Genomic DNA, 23,617 nt, shown 5'->3' on the forward strand with positions numbered 1-23,617 from the left:
TTTGGGTGAAAACTTATCGTATTTTGTTCAAAATACAAGTGAATTTTGCTAAAAAATTTTGCATTTTGAAGGAAATAAATCTTTTTTGGTAGGAAAATAATTTCTTGGGTTAAAAATTCATATATGAATAGAAAATTTTTTTGTATGTTAAATGAATATTTTGGTAGAACAGTTATCTTTTTTGGATAAAATTTCCAATAGTTGGTCGGAAGCTGAACTATTTTTTTCATCATATTTTTTTGATTGAAATAACTATTTTGCAGAAAATTCGACTTTTTAGCTTTGGAATTCCAAAATTCAGTTGAAAATTTTTTATCCTTTCTGGCTGAATGTCAAAATTCAACTTTACAGTTAAAACTTAAACTAATTAGTTGAAATTTGCTTTATTTTGTTAAAAGTTCTTTTGTTTATTGAAGATTCATCTCTGATTGTAAATTTGACTATTTTTAAAGACATTTTTTATAGTTTAAAATAAACGCTTTAAAATGAAAATTAAACCATTCGATTGTGGATGACAAATTTATCTTTTTTGGTTGAAAATTGAACTATTTGGTGAAAAATTGATGTATTTCGTTGGAAATTCTTCATTTTTGATGGCGACATAATATTATTGATTAAAAGTTTATCTTTCTGGAGTAAAAATTCCAAAATTTGTTTACATTTTTTCTCTCATGATTAAAAAATCTGTTTTATATTAAATTCAAATCTTTTCTTTAAATTCGTCTATTCTATAGGTTGAAAAATCAAATGTTTGGTCAAGTATTCAATTGGTTTATTAAAAAATTCGTTTTTTTTCTCTTTAAAGTTAAACTTCGAAAGTTTGAATAGAAAATGTAACTATTTAAGTGAATTGAAAAAAATTGAAAATTCCACTATTTGGTTGTGAAAATTCAACTATTCGTTTCAAACTTGAACTACTCGGTTGAAAATTCAACTTCTTTGCTTAAAATTAATGTTTTTTTGACTGAAGATTCATTTCTGGTTGAAAATTTACCTACATGAATTTTAGTTGAAATTGTTTATTTCTCCTATTATTCACCTATTTTCATGAAAAGTCATACTATTTCCCCTGTTTTTATAGCATCTCAATCCCTGAAGTAAGGAACCGAGAACAATTTGATAAATTGTTTTTTAAAGAGGCGATAAAGAAACTAATAAAGCTTCTATATTGGCTTTATATTGAATTATAAATCTTTATTACATGAAAAAAAAATAAAAAAGTAGTTAATGACTAAGTTGTTCGACGGTCATTTCGTTGGTAGTTAACTTGACTTTGGCTACAATCGTTTCGAAAGATCTTTATGCGGTTCAACCAATCTTGGTATGAATGGGCACTTGCACGGTTGGCTTTATGCCGAATTTTGATGGGGTCATAATTCTCCTTTTCTACCCAATATTTATCATTTTTCATGTTCACTATAATTTCAGGCACGAGGCCAGAGACATAGTCAGACATGCGGTCGGGGCGGGCGATCAGGATGCCGTCCTCTTCACGGGTCAAGGTACTGTAGGTGCATTACGCACACTTTTACGCCATCTTGATCTCACGACGCCTACTATCGTCTTTGTCGGGCCTTTTGAACACCATGGCAATCTGAGGCCCTGGAGGGAGTATGGAGTTAAGGTGAGAAATTTGTTTGCTTTTAAAAATAAAAAAAAATTTCATTTAACTCGTTTTTTTTTACGCTGAAAACAAATTCACTTAGTCATCTGGATTACGCTCGAAAGGTGTAATAGCTATCTTAAAATAAACTAGAGAAATCTTACTGATTTTTAGTGAAATCTCACTGGTTGAAACAGCTAGAAGTTTTTCACTTGCAATCAGTGAGATTGCACTGGTACAATCAGTGGTATTCCAAGAGTGAGATTCACTGGTTAATCAGCGAGGTTCACTGTTTACTGAGTACCAGTAGTCATCTGGACTTGCGCGTAGCAGGAGACTGGATTTTTATGTCTTGGCTGCATGGAGTGCTATATCACTGGTTGAATCCATCATGTGGCGTCAATAGTATATTCAGTAACACTGTTTTATTTAAATCAACCACTGTTTTACCCAGTCAAAATCGGAAAATCACTGATTTACAAGTGATAATTCAAAATACTGATTCAACCAGCGACAATTTTACTGGTTTATTCAGTGGAATTCCGTCATTGGTTTAATCAATGGGGTTCACTGGTTACTCAGTACTAAGTCATCTGGTGACGAACGCTCGAGAAGAATAAAGGTTTATGTCTTGGCTGCATAGAGTGCTAAATCACTGGTTGAATCCATCATTTGGCGTCACAGGTATATTCAGTAACTCTTTTAATTGAGTCACTTACTGGTCAACCCAGTTAAAATAGGAAAATCACTGATTTACCAGTGGTAATTGAAAGTACTGTTTCACCAATCAAAATTTTACTGGTTTAAAGAGTGGAATTCCGTCACAGTCTTAATTAATAAGGTTCACTGGTTACCCTGTATCAGTAGTTACCTGGTGACTCTACTAGACGACTGGAGGTTCATGTCTTGGCTGCGTGGAGTGCTATTTAACTGTTTGAATCCATCATTTTATATCATTGGTATATTTAGTAAAGCTTTTTTATTTGATTCAATTACTGGCTCATTTAGTAAAAATAAAAAATTCACTGGTTCACCCGAAATAATTCGAACTACTGACTCAACCAGTGAACATTTCTCTGGTTATCAATTTACTGACTGCTTTTCGTTTTAGGTATGCTTATACATTTTTGATGATAATTCGAAAAACCACGTTCTTAGTCTCATTTTAAAGAGATTTTATACTTAAATTTAGAAAATGTTACATTTTTCCATGTACTAAAATAATTAGAATTTCTAAATAGAACTGGGAATTTTTGTAAATAATTATAATTTTTATTTCAGTTTCGCTTTAGAATAGAAACTTTCATTAGGAATCAGAATTTCTATATTAGGATAGGAATTATACGAGATGAACTATAATTTGACTTGGGTTAGGGAGTTTTGAAAAAGAATTTGAATTTGGATTTGGAAGAAATGAATTAAAAAAATTCCTGTTCCAAATTTTTAAAAATGGAATTTTTTAATTTCTGTATTTAATTGTGATTTGGGACAGGAAATGCTCTGTAAGAATTAGAATTATTGATTATAGGATGGTGAATAAAGAAATAAAATATTTAAAAGATCCTGTATATAATAAATTATAACTTTGACTTTGAAACAAATAATTTTATAAAAAATTGTAATTTTCTCTTGGAACTGATAATTTTTTCACAGGAAACATGAAATTTTTGAAAATAGTTTTAATTCTAATTTATAAAGAGAGAATTTAAAAATCAGTCACTCTTCCGAGTAAGAATTTTCGAAATTTCGAAAATGATTCGTTCTAAATCAGAATTAGCTTAAAATAAAAAATTATTTCTTTTTTGCAAATTGCAAAATTCCTTTTTATTCCATATTCTATATCAGAAATCATGCGAATTTAGAAATGATTAATTTTTTTGCAAATACAAATTTGTCAGAATTTGAAAGTTCCTTTTTTTTAATGTTAAGAAAAGGACAAGGAAGTAACTATATTTTCGAAATATAGTAGAAAATATTCTAAATATGTATAATTGTTTAGACGTGGAACTGAAAATGTTGAAAATAATTTTAATTCTCATTTAGAAGGCGAGAATTTAGGAAAAACTCAATTAATATTCAGCGTTGTAATTTTTTTTACAAAATTTTCTATTCAAACTCACAATCGTAATTATCATCAGTAAATATTATTATCTTATGTTCCAACTCGGGATTATCATTAATTTCCAAAATTACATGTTCCAAATTAGAAATATTTTAAATCTCTTGAAATCATTCAAATCTTCTGAATTCTTGAAAATTAACCGAAAACATTAATAATTGACAGCGAGTTAAAAATAATGTATCGGGTAGACACCCTGATTATCAAATTTGATGTGTTTATGTACCTTTATGCGGTTATGGATCTTTATGGGATTATAGAACTTTATATGGTTATCAAACTTAATAGGATTATCGTTCCTTTTTGTGATTATGGTGCTTTATGCGATTATAGGACCTGAGGGTGATTATGGAAATTTACACCATTGTAGAACTTTATGGGATTGAGGCACTTTACGGTAATATGAAACTTTAAGCGATTATTGAACTTTATGTAATTATTGGACTTTATTGGATTATAGGCCTTCATGCAATTGTGGAAACTAATGAAATTATGGAATTTGATACGATCGTCGAATTTTACGCGTTTAAAGAACTTTACGCTATTATAGAACTTTATGTGATTATGGAAATTGATGGGATCACAGAACTTTATGGAATTATGGAACATTATGGAACTTTGCGCGAAAATAGAACTTTACACAATAATAGAACTTTATGGGATTGAGGCACTTTATGCGATTATGGAACTTTGCGTGATTATAGAACATTATGCGATTATGGAACTTTATGGGATTGAAGCAGTTTATTCCTTTATGGAACCTTACGCGATTATAGAACGTTATAGGGTTATGGATTCTCATGGGATTGATGCACTTTATGTGATTATAGAACTTTATAGGATTCTGGCACTTCATGCGGTTATGGTACTTTATGTGATTATGGAATTTCATGTGGTTAAAGAACTTTATAGGAAATACGTACTTTTTGTTATTTTGGTACTTTATTTTATCATGGAACTTTACGCGATTGTAGAACTTTATGGGATTAAGACACTTTATGCGATTATAGAACTTTGCGCGATTATAGAACATTATGCGTTCATAGAACTTTATAGAATTGAAGCACTTTATTCGATTATGGAACCTTACGCGATTATAGAACATTATTAAATTATGCAACCTCATGGGATTAAGGCACTTGATGTCATTATGGAACTTTATGGGATTGATGGGTTTTATGGGAATATGGAAATTTACTCGATTATAGAATTTTATTTGATCATCGAACTTTATGGGATAATGGCACTTCATGCAGTTATGATACTTTATGTGATTATGAAATTTCATGGGGTTAGAGAACTTTATGGGATATAAGTACTTTTTGCAGTTTTGATACTTGATTTGTTTATGGAACTTTGTGCGATTATAGAATATTGTGCGATTATAGAATTTTATGGAATTAAAGCACTTTATTTGATTGTGAAATCTTACGTGATTATAGAAGATTATGCAATTATGGAACCTCGCGAGATAAAGGCAATTTATGTGATTATAGAACTTGATGGGATTGAAGGATTTCATGCAATTATGGAACTTCACTCGATTATAGAAGTTTATGTGATTACTGAACCTAATGGGATAATGGCACTCCATGCTGTTATGATACTTTATGTGATAACGGAACTAGTGAAATTATAAAACTTTACGCGATTATGGAACTTTATGCAATTATAGAACTTTATGTGATTATGGTACTTTATGGTATTGAGGCACTTTATGCGATTATGGAACCTTAAGAGATTATGAAACCTTATGTGATTATGGAACTTTATGAGGCTATGACACTTTATGTTATTATTGTACTTTACGCAATTATAGAACTATATCTGATTATGGAACTTTATGGGATTATAAAGCTTCATGTGATTAATAATTTTTTCAGATTATTCGAATAAAAGAGACACGAGAAGGCTTTCTGGATCTCAATGATCTGGAGGGGAAGTTGGAAGCTGAACGGGCTGAAAACTCAAATTTGAGAATGGTCGGCTACTTTAGTGCAGCCAGTTGTATAACAGGTGTCCTTGCTGATGACGTTGCAACAACTATGCTTCTTCGGCAGTATGGAGCTCTCGGCATATGGGACTACACCTCAGGCGGTGAGTTAGTTAATAAACAAATATTAAACAATTTAAATTGAAGTTAAATAAAAAAATATGTATATTAAATATCAGAAATTTTTGTTCGCACAAATAATTACAAACGACGATTTATACATGGTGTTTGATTAAAAATGAAATTCTTTGTCAAGTTGAAACTGTCAACAATTTGGTAGAAAATTAATCTTTCAGGTTTAAAATTAACCTTTTTATTGTAAATTCGCATTTTTTAATTAAAATTTAATTATTTTGTGAAAAGTTAAACTATTTAAATAAAAATTTAACTATTTGGTAGAAAATGAACTTTTCCAACAATTGTCGGTAAAATGATGTATTAATAATGTACTTAATGTATTTAATGGAATGTTTTAATTGATATATCTATCAACAATTATTTTTTTCTATCTATTTTTCAATCTAAATTAACATATTTCTTTTTTCAATTTCCTCTTCTCAATCTCATCCTAACCTTTATCCATTTATGTCAATATTTGTATATCTCTCTGACAATCAAAATTCCCATCTATCTTAGATATTATAAAATTCGAGTCAATCTTGTTTTCACAACATCGAGAGAACATTCAAAACAAGAATCTTTTCTTGGAAGCAAAAAAAAATCCCTTCACATCCAAGCATCAAGGAGAGGAAACCTTATAGCTGCGTAAATATAAAAATAAATAAAAAAATGCCCTCGGGCTTACATCTGGCATGGGGATTCCCTCGTTGAGACTCCTAGGAGAGGTAAATTTATTCGCTGTTATGAGCCACTCTTGACTCTAAAATTCCGGCAGCTGCGTGCAGCTCCTCTGCTTAGCAGATTGCCTTAATTATTATGATTTTTATTGCTAGGAAACCTAAAAAAGAAAAAATATAGAACTTCATGAGTGAGCTTCTTTCTCCTCGTGTGATGAACCGAAAAACAAGAGAGTATTTTGTTTTAAAGAAATTATCTTCTATGAATAAAGAATTCTAGAAAAAACTTGGAAATGCTAGGTATTCTTTTTTAAATCAGGGAATTTTTTCGAGGGCATCAATAAATTTTTTTAAATTCGTAATATAAAATTAAATCAAAATTATAACTATTTTATAATTATTTTCTTGAAATAACTATAAATATAACTATAATAACTATAATAACAATTTTGTTGAAAATTAATTTTCTGGTTGTAAAAGTAAATTTTTTCTGGTTGTAAAAGTAAATTTTTCAAACGCAAAATTTAAACTTTTGAAATCAAATAAAAAAATTTATTTTAATTAAAATAGAAAATTAAATTAAATTCAAATCTTTTTTATTTGAAATTTAAAATATTATATTTTTAGTGGAAAATCCATCTTTTTGGTTAAAAATTCTACTATTACAGTTGAAGATGCATTATTTCAGTTTGAAATTCTTAACTTTGGTAACAAATTTAACTATTTTGTTGAATATTAATTTTCTGATTGTAAAATTATTTTTTTTTCACTGGGAATTTAACCTTTTGAAATTAAATAAAAATAAAATTGTATTTAATTTAAATTAAAATCTTTTTTTGGTTGAAATACAACTATTAGATTTTTCGTTTGAAGTTCATTTTCTTGTTGCAAAATTAATTTTTTAGACTGGAAATTTAACTTCTTGAAATTTGATTAAATTATATTTTATTTAAATATAAAATCAAATTAAATTAAAATCTTTTTTGGTTGAAATATAAACTGTTAAATTTTTCGTTGAGAATTCATTTTTTTTATTTAAAGACTCACAATTTAAATGAAATATTTAACCATTTTGTGGAAAAATTTGTTGTTGTTGATCATTCATCTTTTGGGTTAAAAAATCAACTCTTCGAGTTGAAGGTTATTATTTTAGATATAAACTCATCTTTTTAGTTTTGAAATTCAACTTTCCCAATTGAAGATTCATTATTTCAGTTTAAAATTCTTCACTTTGTTTAAAAATTTAACTATTTTGTTGACAATAAATTTTCATATTGTAATATTAATTTTTGTGTCTAGAAATGTAACCATTTTTTTTCATTAAAACCGTCTCTTTTGCGTTGAAGATAAACTTCTTTTGTTGACGTTTGTGGAAATTTTCTCTTCTTAGTCAGAAAATTGATCTCTTTGGTGAAAAATTGGATTATTTCGCTAAAAATTCTTCTTTCTTTGCTAAAAATTCATTTTTCTTATGAAAATTTAATTGTTTCACTTTGGGATGAAAATTAATGTGCTGTCGTTGACGATTAACCTATTTTGTTTAAAATTCTTTTTTTTTTGGCAAAATTAAACTGTTTTTAATTTTATATTATAATATTTTTTAGTTCATTAACACTCACTTCTCGCAGTTTCTGTATCATAAGTTCCCCTTCTTCCCTTCCCTAAATTCCTCCTACTTCCCCTCTACTTATTTACCCTCATTACCCTTTCTTCTTCTACTTTCACTACGTTAATTTAACCTACTTCTTATCCTCTACTTCTTGTCCCCTCATTTATTCTATTTTCCTCTCACTTTTCCTTACTCCCTCTACTTTCCCTAATACTCATTCCCCGTTACTACCCCTACTTTTCCTTTTCCAATTTCTCCGGATCACTCCCACTTTCTTTTTTACTCAATTCAACTCACTTTCCCTTCTTGAAAATAAGTACGGCATATGGACCGAAGGGTTTTTATAAGATAATAATAAGCACCGCTTGCATCATTTTACGGTAGAGTCAATTCGTTTTTTGAAGTTAACATCTCTTTAAAAGATTTCCTCTTAAATAAAGGTGTTGTTTCTCTTCCTTTTCTGATTTCCTTTCCTTTTCCTCACCTCATTAATCTACTCAGTTCCCCTCATTATCTTAATTTTTACTTTCACTATCTAAATTTACCCTTATCCTCAATCCCTACTTTGCTTTCCTTTATTTACCCTATTTCCCCTCCCATTCTTTCTTCTCACTTCTCCTTAATTCCTCTACTCGCCCAAATCCTCCGTTCCACTCACTTGCTCTACGTTTCCTTTCCCAATATTTTTTGCCTACCTCTACATTCCCTGAGCTTATTTAAACTCACTTCCTCTCCTTGGAAAAAAGTACAACGAAAAGGCTGACGGAAAAATGCACGACCAAAAAATAAGGGTTTTTATAAGATATGAATAATAATATTAAGCGCCGTTAAACTCTTTTTATTATAGGGAGTTATTTTTTTAAGTAGCCCTTCTTTGAATTATTTTCTTTTTTCCTGCCTGATAAAAGTGTTATCTCCTCTTTCTTTTTCAATTTCCTCTACTTCTCCTCACCACACTAACCCTCGCTTCGCCTGGTTCCCGTATCCTAAAGTCCTTTACTTTCCCTACCTAAATTTCTCCCACTTCCCCTCCACTAATTTCCCGTCATTTCCCTTCTTCTTTCACTACCTTAATTCTACTTCTTATCTTATACTCCCCCTCCTCTCAGTTACTCTATTTCTCTACCCATTATTTCCTCTCACTTTCCCTTATTCTCTCTACTTTGTCAAATCCTTATTTCCCCTCACTTTCCCTACGTTCCCTTTGCTCATTTTTCCTACCTGCCCATTATATCCTTCCGCTCATTTCGACTCACTTCTTTTCTTAGAAAAAAAGTACGACGGATAGGCCGACAGAAAAACGCCCGACCGAAACTATAAGGCTTTTTATAAGATAATAATAAGTGCCGCTTAGTCCCTTTTTACTAGAGAGAATTAATTTTTTTTTAAGTTAGCTGTTTTTTCCTTATCCTAAATTCTCCTACTTTCCCCTTCTGAATCTCTCTCATTCCTTATTCCTCGCCCTATTTTCCCAAATCCTTACTTACCCTAACTTCCCCTACTTTCCCTTTTCTCATTTTCCCTTCCTATAATAATATGCGCCACTTGCCCTATTTTATTGTAGAGAGCTAATTTTATTCGTTGAGTTAGCCTCTCTTTAAAAGATTGCCTTTCTTCTTCTTGAATAAAGGTATTATCTCCTCTTCCTTTTCTAATTCCCTTCCCTTCTTCTCAATCCCATTAACCCTCACTTCTCTTCACCTCATTAAGACTCACTAATCCTTCTTTCCGTATCCTGAATTCTCCTAGTTCCCCTCCCTAAATCTCAATCATTTCTTCTTCCTTGCCCTACTTTCCAAAATCCTCACTTCCCCTCACTTCCTCTACGCTTACTTCCCTCATTTTTTCTACCTATAATAATAAGCGCCGCTTACCCCATTTTATTGTAGAAAGTTTATTTTGTTTTTTAAGTTAGTCTCTCTTTAAAAAATTGCCTTCTTTCTTCCTGAATAAAGGTATTATCTCCTCTTCCTTTACTAATTGTCTTCCCTTCTTCTCAATCTCATTAACCCTCACTAATCCTAGTTCACCTTCCTAAATCGCTCTCACTTCTTCATCGTCGCCCTAATTTCCCAAAGCGTCACTTCCCCCAACTAACCTCATTTTCTCTACCTATAATAATAATCGCCGCTTGCTCCATTTTATTGTAGAAAGTTTAATTTGTTTTTTTAAATTAGCCTCTCTTTAAAAAATTGCCTTCTTTCTTCCTGAATAAAGGTATTATCTCCTCTTCCTTTTCTAATTCCCTTCCCTTCTTCTCAATCCTATTAACCCTCACTAATCCTAGTTCCCCTTCCTAAATTTCTCTCACTTCTTCATCGTCGCCCTACTTTCCCAAAGCCTCACTTCCCCCAACTAACCTCATTTTCTCTACCTATAATAATAATCGCCGCTTGCCCTATTTTATTGTAGAAAGTTTATTTTGTTTTTTTAAGTTAGCCTCTCTTTAAAAGATTGCCTTCTTTCTTCCTGAATAAAGGTATTATCTCCTCTTTCTTTTCTAATTTTCGTCCCTTGTTCTCAATCTGATTAACCTTCACTTCTTCTCACCTCATTAACCCTCACTAATCCTTGTTTTTGTATCCTAAATTCTCCTAGTTCCCCTCCCTAAATCTCTTTCACTTCTTCTTCCTTGCCCTACTTTACCAAATCCTCACTTATTCTCACTTCCTCTACCCTTACTCCCCTCATTTTTTCTACCTATAACAATAAGCGCCGCTTACCCCAGTTTATTGTAGAGAGCTTATTTCGTTTGTTAAGTTAGTCTCTCTTTAAAAAATTGCCTTCTTTCTTCCTGAATAAAGGTATTATCTCCTCTTCCTTTACTAATTGTCTTCCCTTCTTCTCAATCCCATTAACCCTCACTAATCCTAGTTCACCTTCCTAAATCGCTCTCACTTCTTCATCGTCGCCCTACTTTCCCAAAGCGTCACTTCCCCCAACTAACCTCATTTTCTCTACCTATAATAATAATCGCCGCTTGCCCCATTTTATTGTAGAAAGTTTATTTTGTTTTTTTAAGTTAGCCTCTCTTTAAAAAATTGCCTTCTTTCTTCTTGAATAAAGGTATTGTCTCCTCTTTCTTTTCTAATTTTCGTCTTTTGTTCTCAATCCGATTAACCTTCACTTCTTCTCACCTCATTAACCCTCACTAATCCTTGTTTCCGTATCCTAAATTCTCCTAGTTCCCCTCCCTAAATTTCTCTCACTTCTTCTTCCTTGCCCTATTTTACCAAATCCTCACTTCCCCTCACTCCCTCTACCCTTACTCCCCTCATTTTTTCTATCTATAACAATAAGCGCCGCTTACCCCGGTTTATTGTAGAGAGTTTAATTCGTATGTTAAGTTAGTCTCTCTTTAAAAAATTGCCTTCTTTCTTCCTGAATAAAGGTATTATCTCCTCTTCCTTTTCTAATTCCCTTCCCTTCTTCTCAATCCCATTAACCCTCACTAATCCTAGTTCCCCTTTCTAAATTTCTCTCACTTCTTCATCGTCGCCCTACTTTCCCAAAGCCTCACTTCCCTTAACTAACCTCATTTTCTCTACCTATAATAATAATCGCCGCTTGCCCTATTTTATTGTAGAAAGTTTATTTTGTTTTTTTAAGTTAGCCTCTCTTTAAAAGATTGCCTTCTTTCTTCCTGAATAAAGGTATTATCTCCTCTTTCTTTTCTAATTTTCGTCCCTTGTTCTCAATCTGATTAACCTTCACTTTTCCTCACCTCATTAACCCTCACTAATCCTTGTTTCCGTATCCTAAATTCTCCTAGTTCCCCTCCCTAAATCTCTCTCACTTCTTCTTCCTTGTCCTATTTTACCAAATACTCACTTCCCCTCACTCCCTCTACCCTTACTCCCCTCATTTTTTCTACCTATAACAATAAGCGCCGCTTACCCCAGTTTATTGTAGAGAGTTTATTTCATTTGTTAAGTTAACTCCCCTTTAAAAGAATTCCTCTTGTCCACCTAAATCAAAGTATTATCTCCTTTCAGCCCCGTACCTTCGAATGGAAATGAACCCCCATCTCCCCGGAGTTGGTGAAACATCGGTGCATAAGGATGCGATTATCTTTGCTGGTCATAAATTTATTGGGGGTGTGCAGTCACCCGGAGTCTTAGTGGCCAAGCGATCTCTCCTGAGGGAAGAATTCGAGCCGGAGGACATGCGAGATTCTCACAGATATCTTCGAGATCCGGAACTTCGTGAAGAAAGTGGAACTGCTGGGGTCGTTGAAGCCATTCGTTGTGGACTTGCTATGCAACTCAAGGAGAATGTTACACCTCAAGCTATCGCTGCTCGACAGGATAAGATCTCAAGGTAAAGTCTTCATTTAAAAAATTTTTTTATTCCTCAACTAATACAGCATCAGATTATAATCTAATAACAGTGTATCTACTCAAAGGCTGATTTTAAATTCCAGGGTTTCTCCTAGATTTTTATTTTTTCAAGAGATTTCAAAGTTTTCTGATTTGGAACAGGACATTTTGAAAATTTTAATTTATTGATGATTATAAATCATTGATAAAAATTCACAATTTCAAGTCAGATTTGTAATTATTTTTAGAAAATTCTCTAGTTAAAGTGAGAATTATGAACTGTTCGCAAATTCTCCTTTCCAACTCAGAGTTAGAGAAATAAAATAGATGAAACCACTCTTGATTTGCATATTAGAACACGCGAGAGAAACATTTTGGTTACTGAATTACATTCCCCGTTTTCTTGATTTCCCTAATACACCCAGTGCCCTGAATAAGGATGATGATTGGACACCAAATCCTAAAAACTGATTCTTCTCTTGACAATATAAATCCTGATTTTCCTGAATGACCCGGAAATTCTATCTTCATCCTGGGCCTTGGTGGAATGAGAATAATGCTTTTCCTGGGCTATTTTGTCAGAAGAAAGATCAAAGACAAGGGTGAGAATTGTATCCTGGGAGCCGAGAATCTGAAATACTGATTTTCGAAATCTAGAATTATTCACCCATCAACTACTACATAAGTTTCGTTGGCGAACCTTTTGAGGGTCCCAGGCTATAATTTCCTGAAATGAGGATGATATATGTCGACTCCCCTATGGTTACACAACCTATCTCCTGTTCCTTCCAAATGACGCAAGAAAAGATTCCCGAATTTTATGACTAGTGCTAGGTCTCGCATATAAGGGCTTTTCTTGCTAGATCATAACATTTCGAAATGTTCCACGTGGCTTCCCTCTCCAGTGCTCTGATTGGTTAAGGAGAGGATTTGACTTTGTTTTTTTCAAGGTGGCTGCAGGTCAGGAAAAACTTAGAAATCAGGAAAAAATCATTATAGTCTCTTTCTTAATTGAAAATATCACTTTAGTCACTTTTCATTAAATTAATTAACCCATATGTTAATCACTATTGATTTCAAGGAATTTTTGGTAAGTTTGAATAATCGAAAGAAATTTAGAAAGATTTCAAGGCATTCTAAATATTTTAGGGTATTTTAAAAGATTCCACGGAACTTTTAGTAGGTGTACATACCTTGAAACGAATTAAAAGGAAGTGAAATATTTTAGGGAATTGAAAAGGTTTCGAGGAATTTGGTGGTGGATTTCAAAAATTTAACTCGGGTATCCTTAAGAACTGAAGATTTTAGGGTATCTAAAAGGAACAAAATTAAAGAATTTTAAAGAGTTTCAAGGGATTTGGAAAAATTTGAAATATTCTAGATTGTTTTGATAAAATCAAAGCAATTTTAATATATTAAAATAATTTGAAGGTATTCCCAAGAATAAAAAAAATATAAGGTATGTTCAAAACGTCCAAGAAAATTTAAAGAACTTTAAAAAGTTTAAAGTGATTGCAAAAGGTTTGAAATATTTTAGGGATATCTTAAAAAATTCCTAAGTATTTTCAAGAAATTTTTAGTCTCAAGGTATTTCAAAAATTTCAAATTATTCAAAATAAATTATGATATTTGAAAAGATTCCACAGATTTTTAATAGATTCCAATGATTTTGTTACAGTAATTTAAGAAATCCCGAAGTATTTTTAAGAGATTTAAAGAGTTTTCAGTGATTTAAAAAATGTTGATGTATTTGCAATATTTCAGGATATTTCAACAAGATTCCAAAGAATTTTAGTAGATTTCAATCATTTTAAGGAGCTTTAAAAGATTTAAAATAAGATTTAAAAGGGTTTAAAATGTTTCAGGATAATCCCAAAAATCAGGGGAATTTGAGCAGATTTCAATAATTTGGAAAGATTCCAAAGGATTTTAAAGATTTTAGAATATTTAAAAAAATGAATTTTCAAGGTCATCAAAAAATTTCAAGTGATTTAAAATAATTTAGAACATTTAAAAAAATTCCAAAGAATTTTCAATATATTTAAATAACTTAAAGGTATTTCAAAGAATTTTATAGGTTTGAGGGTATTTTAAAAAGTTTCAGAGAATTTTTTATTGCTTAATAAAATTCAAGGAATTTTGTGGGAGGTATAGAATTTAGATTTGAAAAGATTCCAAAGAATTTTATAAAGTTTTTGAGAATTTTGATGATTTTACGGGATTATAAACGTTCTCAGGATATTTTAACTGAAATTCATTCAAATTCACTCCATTCTATGCAAGTTAATGGTTTTTTAAATGTCTTGCTTGATTTAACGTGAAGTCTTGCAATTTCATCTTGAATTATTAGGCATGCGATCAAATTTTTTTTGAATTTTTTAATTATTCTAAATCTGTTTCAAATTAATTTAATCAATTCAATGAATTTTTCATAATTTCGAATTGTTTTCAATTCACTTAAGTTCTTCTTATTTTCCTTAAATTGTTCTAAATTACCTCCAGTTTTACTGGAAAAAATGGATTCTTGAAATTCTTGAAACAAATTTCAATTCTTTGCAATTCTTTTGAATTTATTTTAAATCGTTTTAAAGCCTTATAAGTTTATCCTTATTTCTTTAAAATTCACATTCATGAACTCTCAGATTTTTAAAGAAAGCCGGCTCTCGCTCCCTTAAAAATAATAAATTTAACATTTTTAAAAGATTCTACATTACCACTTTTACACAATTAGTATTTTGTTCTTACAATATTAATATTCAGGGAAAATTAAAAGTTAGCCAGGAAAATTTCAGTTAATTTTAAAAATAAAGTATCGCGGCTACTCTGAATATAAGGTCATATTCTTTGTGACCATAAAATTAAAAAAATATTTTATTATCGTTTTAAGGACTTCAGAGTTTCCTCTCTAAATTCCACGTGGCTTTCCTCTCCACTGCGCTAATTGGGCAAGGAGAGGTTTTGACTTTGTCACTTTTATAAACATAGATTTCGAAAGAGATTGAACCTCAAATGCGTCCGATTAGAGGCAAGAGAACTTGATGAAGTGAAAACTTGTGGACAAGAAATCGCAAATACGTGTGCTATAAAATTCTACTGACCCTGAGATTTAACGATAACGCCTTGACGTTAACGATGGTAAATTACAGCTGAGTAGGGTCGCGAGAAAAATACGTTTTACTCATCGCAGAAGACTTCTGTGTCCGATATTTATAGGAGTCTGATTTTTTGTTTTTGAAAAATTTCTACAAAAATGTTGAATCTTCTCATTATATTTTTTAAATCAGTGTGTCTATAGTGATCTGGATAACCTAAAATAATTAGGGAATTCTTATATTCCGGCAAAAATCTGGAAATGTCAGGAAAAGTTTTTCGAGCTTAGTTTTAAATAAAAATTATTAAATTATTAAAAAGAGCGACCTCTTCAATGCGACAGCTTTAACGCATCAGCTTCAACGCGAAAGCTTCAATGCGACAGTTTTAAAGCATAGTTTCAATGCGACAGCTTGACTGAAAACTTGAATGAGGCAGCTTTAAACCGAAGGCTTCAACGTGACAGCTTCAATGCGACAGCTTCAATGTGACAGCTACAACGCGACAGCTTAAAGAAAAAACCTTCAACACGACAGCTTTAACCCTTCAGCTTCAATGCGACATCTTTTCAATGACACAGCTTCAACGTGACAGCTTGAACGCGACAGTGACAAAGCGACAGTGACAAAGCGACAGTGACAAAGCGACAGCAGGGCGAAACTTTCAACGCGGCAGCTTTAACCTCACAGTTTCAACGCGAACGCTTCAAAAAGGTCTCTTTAACTCACCAGCTTCTACGTGACAGCTTCAACACGACAGCTACAACGCGACAGATTAAAGACGACTGCTTAAAGACGCAACCTTCAACACGATAGCTTTAACCATTCAGCTTCAACGCGATAGCTTCAACGCGACATCTCTTTAACGTGTCAGCTTCAATGCGACAGCTACAAAGCGACAGCTTACAGACGAAACTTTCAACGCGGCAGCTTTAACCTGGCAGTTTCAACACGAAAGTTTCAAAGCAACGTCCCTTTAACGCACCAGCTTCAACGTGACAGCTTCAACACGACAGCTACAAAGCGACAGATTAAAGACGGCATCTTAAAGACGAAACCTTCAACACGATAGCTTTAACCATTTAGCTTCAATGCGATAGCTTCAACGCGACATCTTTTTAAGGCGCCAGCTTCAACGCGACTGCTACAAAGCGACAGCTTACAGACGAAACTTTCAACGCGGCAGCTTTAACCTGACAGTTTCAACGCGACCGCTTCAAAGCAACGTCTCTTTAACGCACCAGCTTCAACACGACAGCTACAACGCGACAGATTAAAGACGACATCTTAAAGACGAAACCTTCAACACGATAGCTTTAACCATTTAGCTTCAATGCGATAGCTTCAACGCGACATCTTTTTAAGGCGCCAGCTTCAACGCGACTGCTACAAAGCGACAGCTTACAGACGAAACTTTCAACGCGGCAGCTTTAACCTGACAGTTTCAACGCGAACGTTTCAAAGCAACGTCTCTTTAACGCACCAGCTTCAACACGACAGCTACAACGCGACAGATTAAAGACGACATCTTAAAGACGAAACCTTCCACACGATAGCTTTAACCATTTAGCTTCAATGCGATAGCTTCAACGCGACATCTTTTTAAGGCGCCAGCTTCAACGCGACTGCTACAAAGCGACAGCTTACAGACGAAACTTTCAACGTGGCAGCTTTAACCTGACAGTTTCAACGCGACCGCTTCAAAGCAACGTCTCTTTAACGCACCAGCTTCAACGTGACAGCTTCAACGCGACAGCTACAACGCGACAGCTTCTAGGAAAAAGCTTAAATGCGACGTCTCAAAATTGAAAACTTAAGCGCGACATTTCTTTAACCCGACAGATCCAACGTGACAGCTTCGACGCAACATTTTTAAGGCGAAACCTTCAACGCGACAGCTTCAAGGCAAAAGCTTCGAGGCGAAAACTTAAACGAGACAGCTTCAAAGCGAACGCTTCAACGTGACAGGTTCAAAGATCCAGCTTCAACGCGATAGCTTCAAGGAAAAGTGAATTTTATTCTAAATCTTGTATTCATGCACCTGATGCTTTGCCACACACTTTTGCACAACCTTGCAATACCTCTGTTGGCTTATCTGAAAGACATCTCATCTCTGTAATAGAGGTCGTTTATTTCCGTTCTTGTATAATTATTATAAGAACGTGTTTAATCTGCGACTACTTTCGCTTTTTTTTGCGTGCAATGATGCAAAATCTAGGGAAACATACATCAGAAGTTTTTCCACTGAAAAAGCTTTTCGAATTTTTTTACAGCTTCCTACCTTAGTATTTCTTTGTCTCTTATGAATATTTAATTTTGAATAATTAAGCCTCTTAATAGTAGAGCAATTTTCCTTTACCTTGAGAATTGAGCAATAATACTATTAAAATGCAAATATAAATGGGATAAGTGGTCATCTACAAATTATGTTAGAACAAAAGTGATTTTTTAAAAAGAAAATGCATAATTTATTGTATTATAACTTTTTAATAATATTCAAAGTTTTAACTAATCGCGACTCTGGAATCATAGGGTTCAATCTGGAATGTTCAACCAAAAAGATAAATTTTTAGCCAAAAATAATTAACTTTGAAACCAAAACAGTTTGATTTTATCATCGGTTTCTATTAGTTACTTTCGCATTTAAGAGCATATGATAGTCTATCACGTGACAAATTATTATTATATTCGGTGCCTTCATAATAAAAAAATGCGTACATTATGCTAAATTTTTGGAAAATGTTTGAAAATACGTCAGGGAGTCTGTCTGATCCATTTAAAATTTTATTTTCTTTGAACAATGTAATATAATTAATTCTATTTTAGTTAGGGCTCTAAAACCCTCTTCTCACTTACGTTCAAAATTATTATAATTGTACTATTTAAGCGGAATGAAAAAATCAAATGGGCCGGTCGAAATGGACCAAACGATAGATAATAATAGTTTAGATAAACATTAAAGTGTCTTAAGTTTATAAAGTAGTAAGAGTTTCCGCTCTCGCTTTCGGCTTGTGTTCGCTCGCCTACACTCGTACTGAAAAAATGACACTCGTTGAAAAAGTCCCACTTTTCCTCCTTGGTGCATATTATAATATTTTAAGCTTCCCTTAATTTAAAATTTTTAGACAAGTTTTGGCACACGTGAGGACAATCCCGGAGCTGATTTTACTAGGAAGTACGTCACAGAACGTGAAGAGGTTGCCGATATTTTCATTCATGGTTAGGCATCCACGTGGCACGTTTCTTCACCACAATTTCGTCTGCGCCGTACTGAACGACGTATTTGGAGTACAAGCACGTGGGGGCTGTGCCTGCGCGGGTCGATATGCCCACGACCTCATGGGAATTGACGAGAATTTGGCCAAGGAATATGAAATTGTACTTCAAGAAAGGTAAGAATACCTTTTCCAAGTTTACACACTTTCCACTATTATACTCTTTCGCTCCTTTAAAAAAAAATTTTTCTGTATTTAAGAAATTTATCTAGCGTACTTTGTAAAATGAGCGCCCTAGCGTATCTAGTGACCGCAAAGTGACCACATAGTGACCGTTCCGTTCACTGGTCCGCTAGGGAATATTCTTATCCAGTGTCACATTCAATTGCAGATAAAACCCCCAGATTATTTTTTATCTTTTTGCATATTTATAATCATGTATTTGTATTTATTCATTTGTCAAATAATTAAAAATTAAAATTTAATGTGCGGCAACCCGATGCACAGTGGGGAAAAAGTACATTTTTTGGTTTAAAATACGATTTTGGCTGAACCTGCGGACCGATTCGAATGTTTTTTTTTAAAGCTGATAAAATTTCAAAGAAATTTATCGAGCCTGATTTTTAATTTAGTTTTTAAATTTTTTATAAATTAATAAATATGACGAAAAAAATGATCATTTCGTCGATTTCCGTTCCTGGTGCTCGTGAATAATAGGAAAATTCTTGTTATCGCTGGCGTATTATAGATTTACATTATATAAAGGTATTACATCACAATACAATAAACAAAAAATATTTTGTTAACAAATTATGTTTTGAAAATGCTTTTTCTATAATTTTCAATAATTTAACGTTTTTTAAGTTATATTGCAAGAAATATGAATGGAAATAATATTTTCATGAAAAAAATTCTCTTAAGACTATTCTTGTTAATATTATAAACAAATTTAATAAACAAATAATTATTCAGACATTTCTCGTCAGAAAAATTCGTTTGTTTTCTATGTATTTTTTTTTAGTTAGGAAGCTCATGATAATTTTAGGAAATGCATAATTTGTTGATGAACTTTAGGATTTTATCAAACAAAATTAATAAACAAATGCATTATTCGAGCACTTATCGACGAAAAAATTCTATTTTTTCAATGCCAGTTCTTTTAATTTGGAACTTTATGATAATTTTAGCAAACATCCATCACTATTTGATCAATTTTATGCATTTTTTTAAACAAATTGAATTTAAAAAATACATTATTCCGGGATCTGTTGACGAAAAATTCGTTTTTTTTTCGATGTCAGCCGTTTTAATTGAGAACTTCATGTTAATTTCAGCAGCATTCATAATTAGTTCATACATTTTATGATATTCTTAACAAATTTAATAAACAAATGCCTTATTTGGGAATTTGTCGACGGAAGAACTCGTGTTTTCAATGTCAGTACTTTTAATTGGGAACTTTACGATAATTTCAGTAACATTCATAATTAGTTGATTGATTTTATGTTTTTGTTAAACGAGTTCAACGATTTCATCGAGTTTTTGCGTCGGCAAATGCCCAAATAATTCATTTTTAAATTAAATTTGTTTAATAAAAAAATAAAATTAATCAACTGCTTATAAATGTTACTGAAATTATCATAAAGTTCCCAATTAAAAGGACTGAATTGTTTGATAAAATCATAAAATTCATCAACAAATTATGAATTTTTCTGAAAAAATCTATGTAAGTAATACAGTCGGATTTCGGATTGGCAACAGTTAACAGTTATATGCATTAATTTGTTTATAACAATTAACGAAGTACAGGATATTTATTTACAAGTTGCAGTTTTGTTAAAAAAAATAATTGTACTAATAATATACCTTTTTGCAAAAATATCAATGATTGGGGCTAAGTAAATATCTCAGACAATAACTCTGATCCGTTAAGAATTGAGGATCGGCTGATTTTTGTCGCAAAAAATTGCTTTTATCTGTAATAAGCAGAACAAGCGCACTTTATCTGCCCGCTTAGTGGCAGTAAAACAGCACTTTATTGTACTGCGGCGAGCTACACGTAAAGTGACAGCAAGGAGGAAGAAGTGGGTGAAAAGTAAAAGAAAGTGAAAAAAGGGTGAGAAGAACTCATTTTAAAACTGCGTTTAACTACGAAGTGGATTTTGGAATTCTAACGTTGCCTCAAGCGCGTACGTACGTGGTGCAATCAAGCGCCTTTTTTCAGAACAAGTGCTTTTATTCTGCCTATTTCAGATAAAGTATCGTATGCACCACGGCATTAAAGTTGTTTTATACTTGACTGCCGTTTTACTATTCTCGCTTTCGGCTCAGACGTTAAATTCTGCATCCTCGAATAAAGTTCAACTTTACTGCCTAGGTATATAATCTGCTATTTTCCCACTGTGCGCTCTGGTAGGCATATTACTTTTCTTTATAGAATTCATTCCCTTATTCCTAATTTTCGTGAAGAATCATCGATCATTCCGAGTGTGATCAATAACAATCTAGACAATAAATAATTTATATTATAAAATATTCATAAAAAAATCGAGAGGTTTTTTTATTGCCCAGAAAGTAAACTAGATTGTATAAGCAGTTTCTTGAAAGTCGTTAAATACGGAAAGATGTTTCAAGATAAAAAGCAAAATGATAGGTTTGGTCTAGGAGCTACGAAAAAAATTGACTGATAAGTAGATCCATAGAGGCTATCTATCGTGAAGCAGGAAGCTCATAATATGAGTAGGTTATTGTTCCTATCGAAGTCAGTCGTATTACTCTAAAAACGGAAGTGAATAATAAAACACGTAACTTTGTGAGTGTCGATAAGGATAAAGTCGATTGTGTACACATTTGTACAATAAATTTATAGGATAATAGGTTATGTTCCTTTTCAGAGAATAAAAGTTTTTTCTTATTATCCAATGTGGATAACCAAGCAATAGGATCTTCCCTCTAATCCAATTTTAATTCTACATTCAATGTTTTTAATTAGATTTTTTTGGTTTTATCTTATGGTATTGCAGTGGAAATGTTTTTAAATAAAGAGATACTTAATCGAATATAATTTATGGAAGTTTCCGCGGAAACTTCGATACAATTCACCATTAAATCGTGGCTGCATCAGGACTATAACGAATATGGAAGTAAAAATAATAGAATCATTATTTAACCTAATTGAAATTTCTAACAAAGAAAAAATTTACATATATAACAAATAGTTTTGTAAAATGACGTTTCTGAACATATTTGTTACGAAGATTCTCTACTTTTTGGAGGTTATAATTTTACAATTCTGTATAAAAGTAAAAAAATATATTAAAAGTGAGTGTATACCTAATTAATTTTAGATCCAAAATATTTCGTAAAATCGCATTTGCAGTAAATTTATCAGGAGACATTAAAAGTAACATTTTTAAAAGAAATTAAAACCAAAATTTGTCATTAAGCTGTACAATGATTATGAGATTGACTCTAGAGAATTTTCCAAACAATTGATGCTTAAATTTGTTTATTAGTGTTTTTGATAAGTTTTAAGTGATTAAGTTACATTTTTATTAATAATTTTTGAAAAAAATTGAACGATTGCATTTTTTATAATTATCATTAAATTTTGAAAGAATTGCAGCAGGGCCACACAATTGTCTCACTCCAAAAATTTAGGTTAGGAAATAAAGAGTTTCATATTTCGCTTAAATTTCTGGAAAATTTTAACAATGTCATGGTGTCTGATCTAAAATTAACGGTACCTTCATTTTTTACAATATTGATTCTTTCTAAAATATTTCTACGGTGATAATTACTTTGATATCGTACTTAAATTATGTAACAGCGATTTGGGGGGGGGGGGGAGACCATTTATTACTATTTGTTACCGAAGAGGAGGGGGTCTTTCACTCAAGTTCGTAATTTTTGCAAATTTGCAAAAACTTCCTATTGAATATCACCTTTTTGGTTATAAATTTCATTATTTGGTTGAAAATTTGACAATTTTCTTAGAAAGACATCCTTTTCGGTTGCAAATTCAACTGTTTTGTAAAAAATGCATCTTATTTGGTAGAAATTTGAATTGTTTTCGTAGAATATTGAACTTTGTTTAAAATTCTTATTTTCTTGCTGATAAGTTAACTGAGATCTTTTTTGGATGAAAACTTTTTTTATGAGAATTTGTCTTATTCATTTTGAAAAATTATCTTTTTTCGAAAAATATTGCATCTTTCTTGGGTAAAAATGCAATTGTTTTGTTAAAAATTCAACTGTTTTCTAGAAAACTGAATTTTTGTTAAAAAATCTTATTTTTGTGTTAAAAAGTCAATTGAAATATTTTTTGATAAAAATTCTGCTTTTTTTTTTAAATTGGTCTTTTTGTTTTCAAAATGGTTGAAAATTTAAGAATCTTATTGAAAAGTCACACACTTCTTGGCTAAAAATTTAACTATTTAGCAAACAATTAACTTATTGTTTAAAATTCTTATTTTGGTGTTGGAAAATGAACTGGAATCTTCTTTGGATACAAATTTAACTAATTGTGAGGATGTTTTTTAAATTCATTTGTTTTAGAAGAAATTTGAACTTTCTTGAATAGACATTTTTAAAATCTGCTCTTCTGTTGAAATTAAAAGTATTTTGTAGAAAATTTACTTTTTGTTTTAATTTAATAATTTGGTGTTAAAAAAATAACAGAAATCTTATCTGGATGAAAACTCAACTGAAAAAAAATTTAATTAAAAATTCATCTGCTATAAGGGAAGTGTTATCTTCCTTGGATAAAAATGCAACTGTTTGTTTGAAAAATTTACTCTCTTTTTGAAAATTGAACTATTTCATAGAAAATCCACTTTTTGTTTAAAGTGTATATTTTAATAATGAGAAATGA

General features: G+C 31.7%; 1 protein-coding gene across 1 annotated transcript in view; it reads left to right on the forward strand.

The window, feature by feature from the left end:
* LOC117172179 overlaps window positions 1–23,617 on the forward strand; it is a 214,053-nt gene that overhangs the window by 169,515 nt on the left and 20,921 nt on the right. Inside the window, exons 3-6 of the mRNA XM_033360011.1 lie at window positions 1,429–1,624; window positions 5,606–5,819; window positions 12,117–12,441; window positions 18,655–18,921. Coding sequence (XP_033215902.1) covers window positions 1,429–1,624; window positions 5,606–5,819; window positions 12,117–12,441; window positions 18,655–18,921 — 1,002 coding nt within the window. The remainder of the gene's footprint in view (window positions 1–1,428; window positions 1,625–5,605; window positions 5,820–12,116; window positions 12,442–18,654; window positions 18,922–23,617) is intronic.

The sequence above is a fragment of the Belonocnema kinseyi genome, chromosome 4 (assembly GCF_010883055.1).
Source record: "Belonocnema kinseyi isolate 2016_QV_RU_SX_M_011 chromosome 4, B_treatae_v1, whole genome shotgun sequence".
Classification (NCBI taxonomy): Eukaryota; Metazoa; Arthropoda; class Insecta; order Hymenoptera; family Cynipidae; genus Belonocnema; species Belonocnema kinseyi.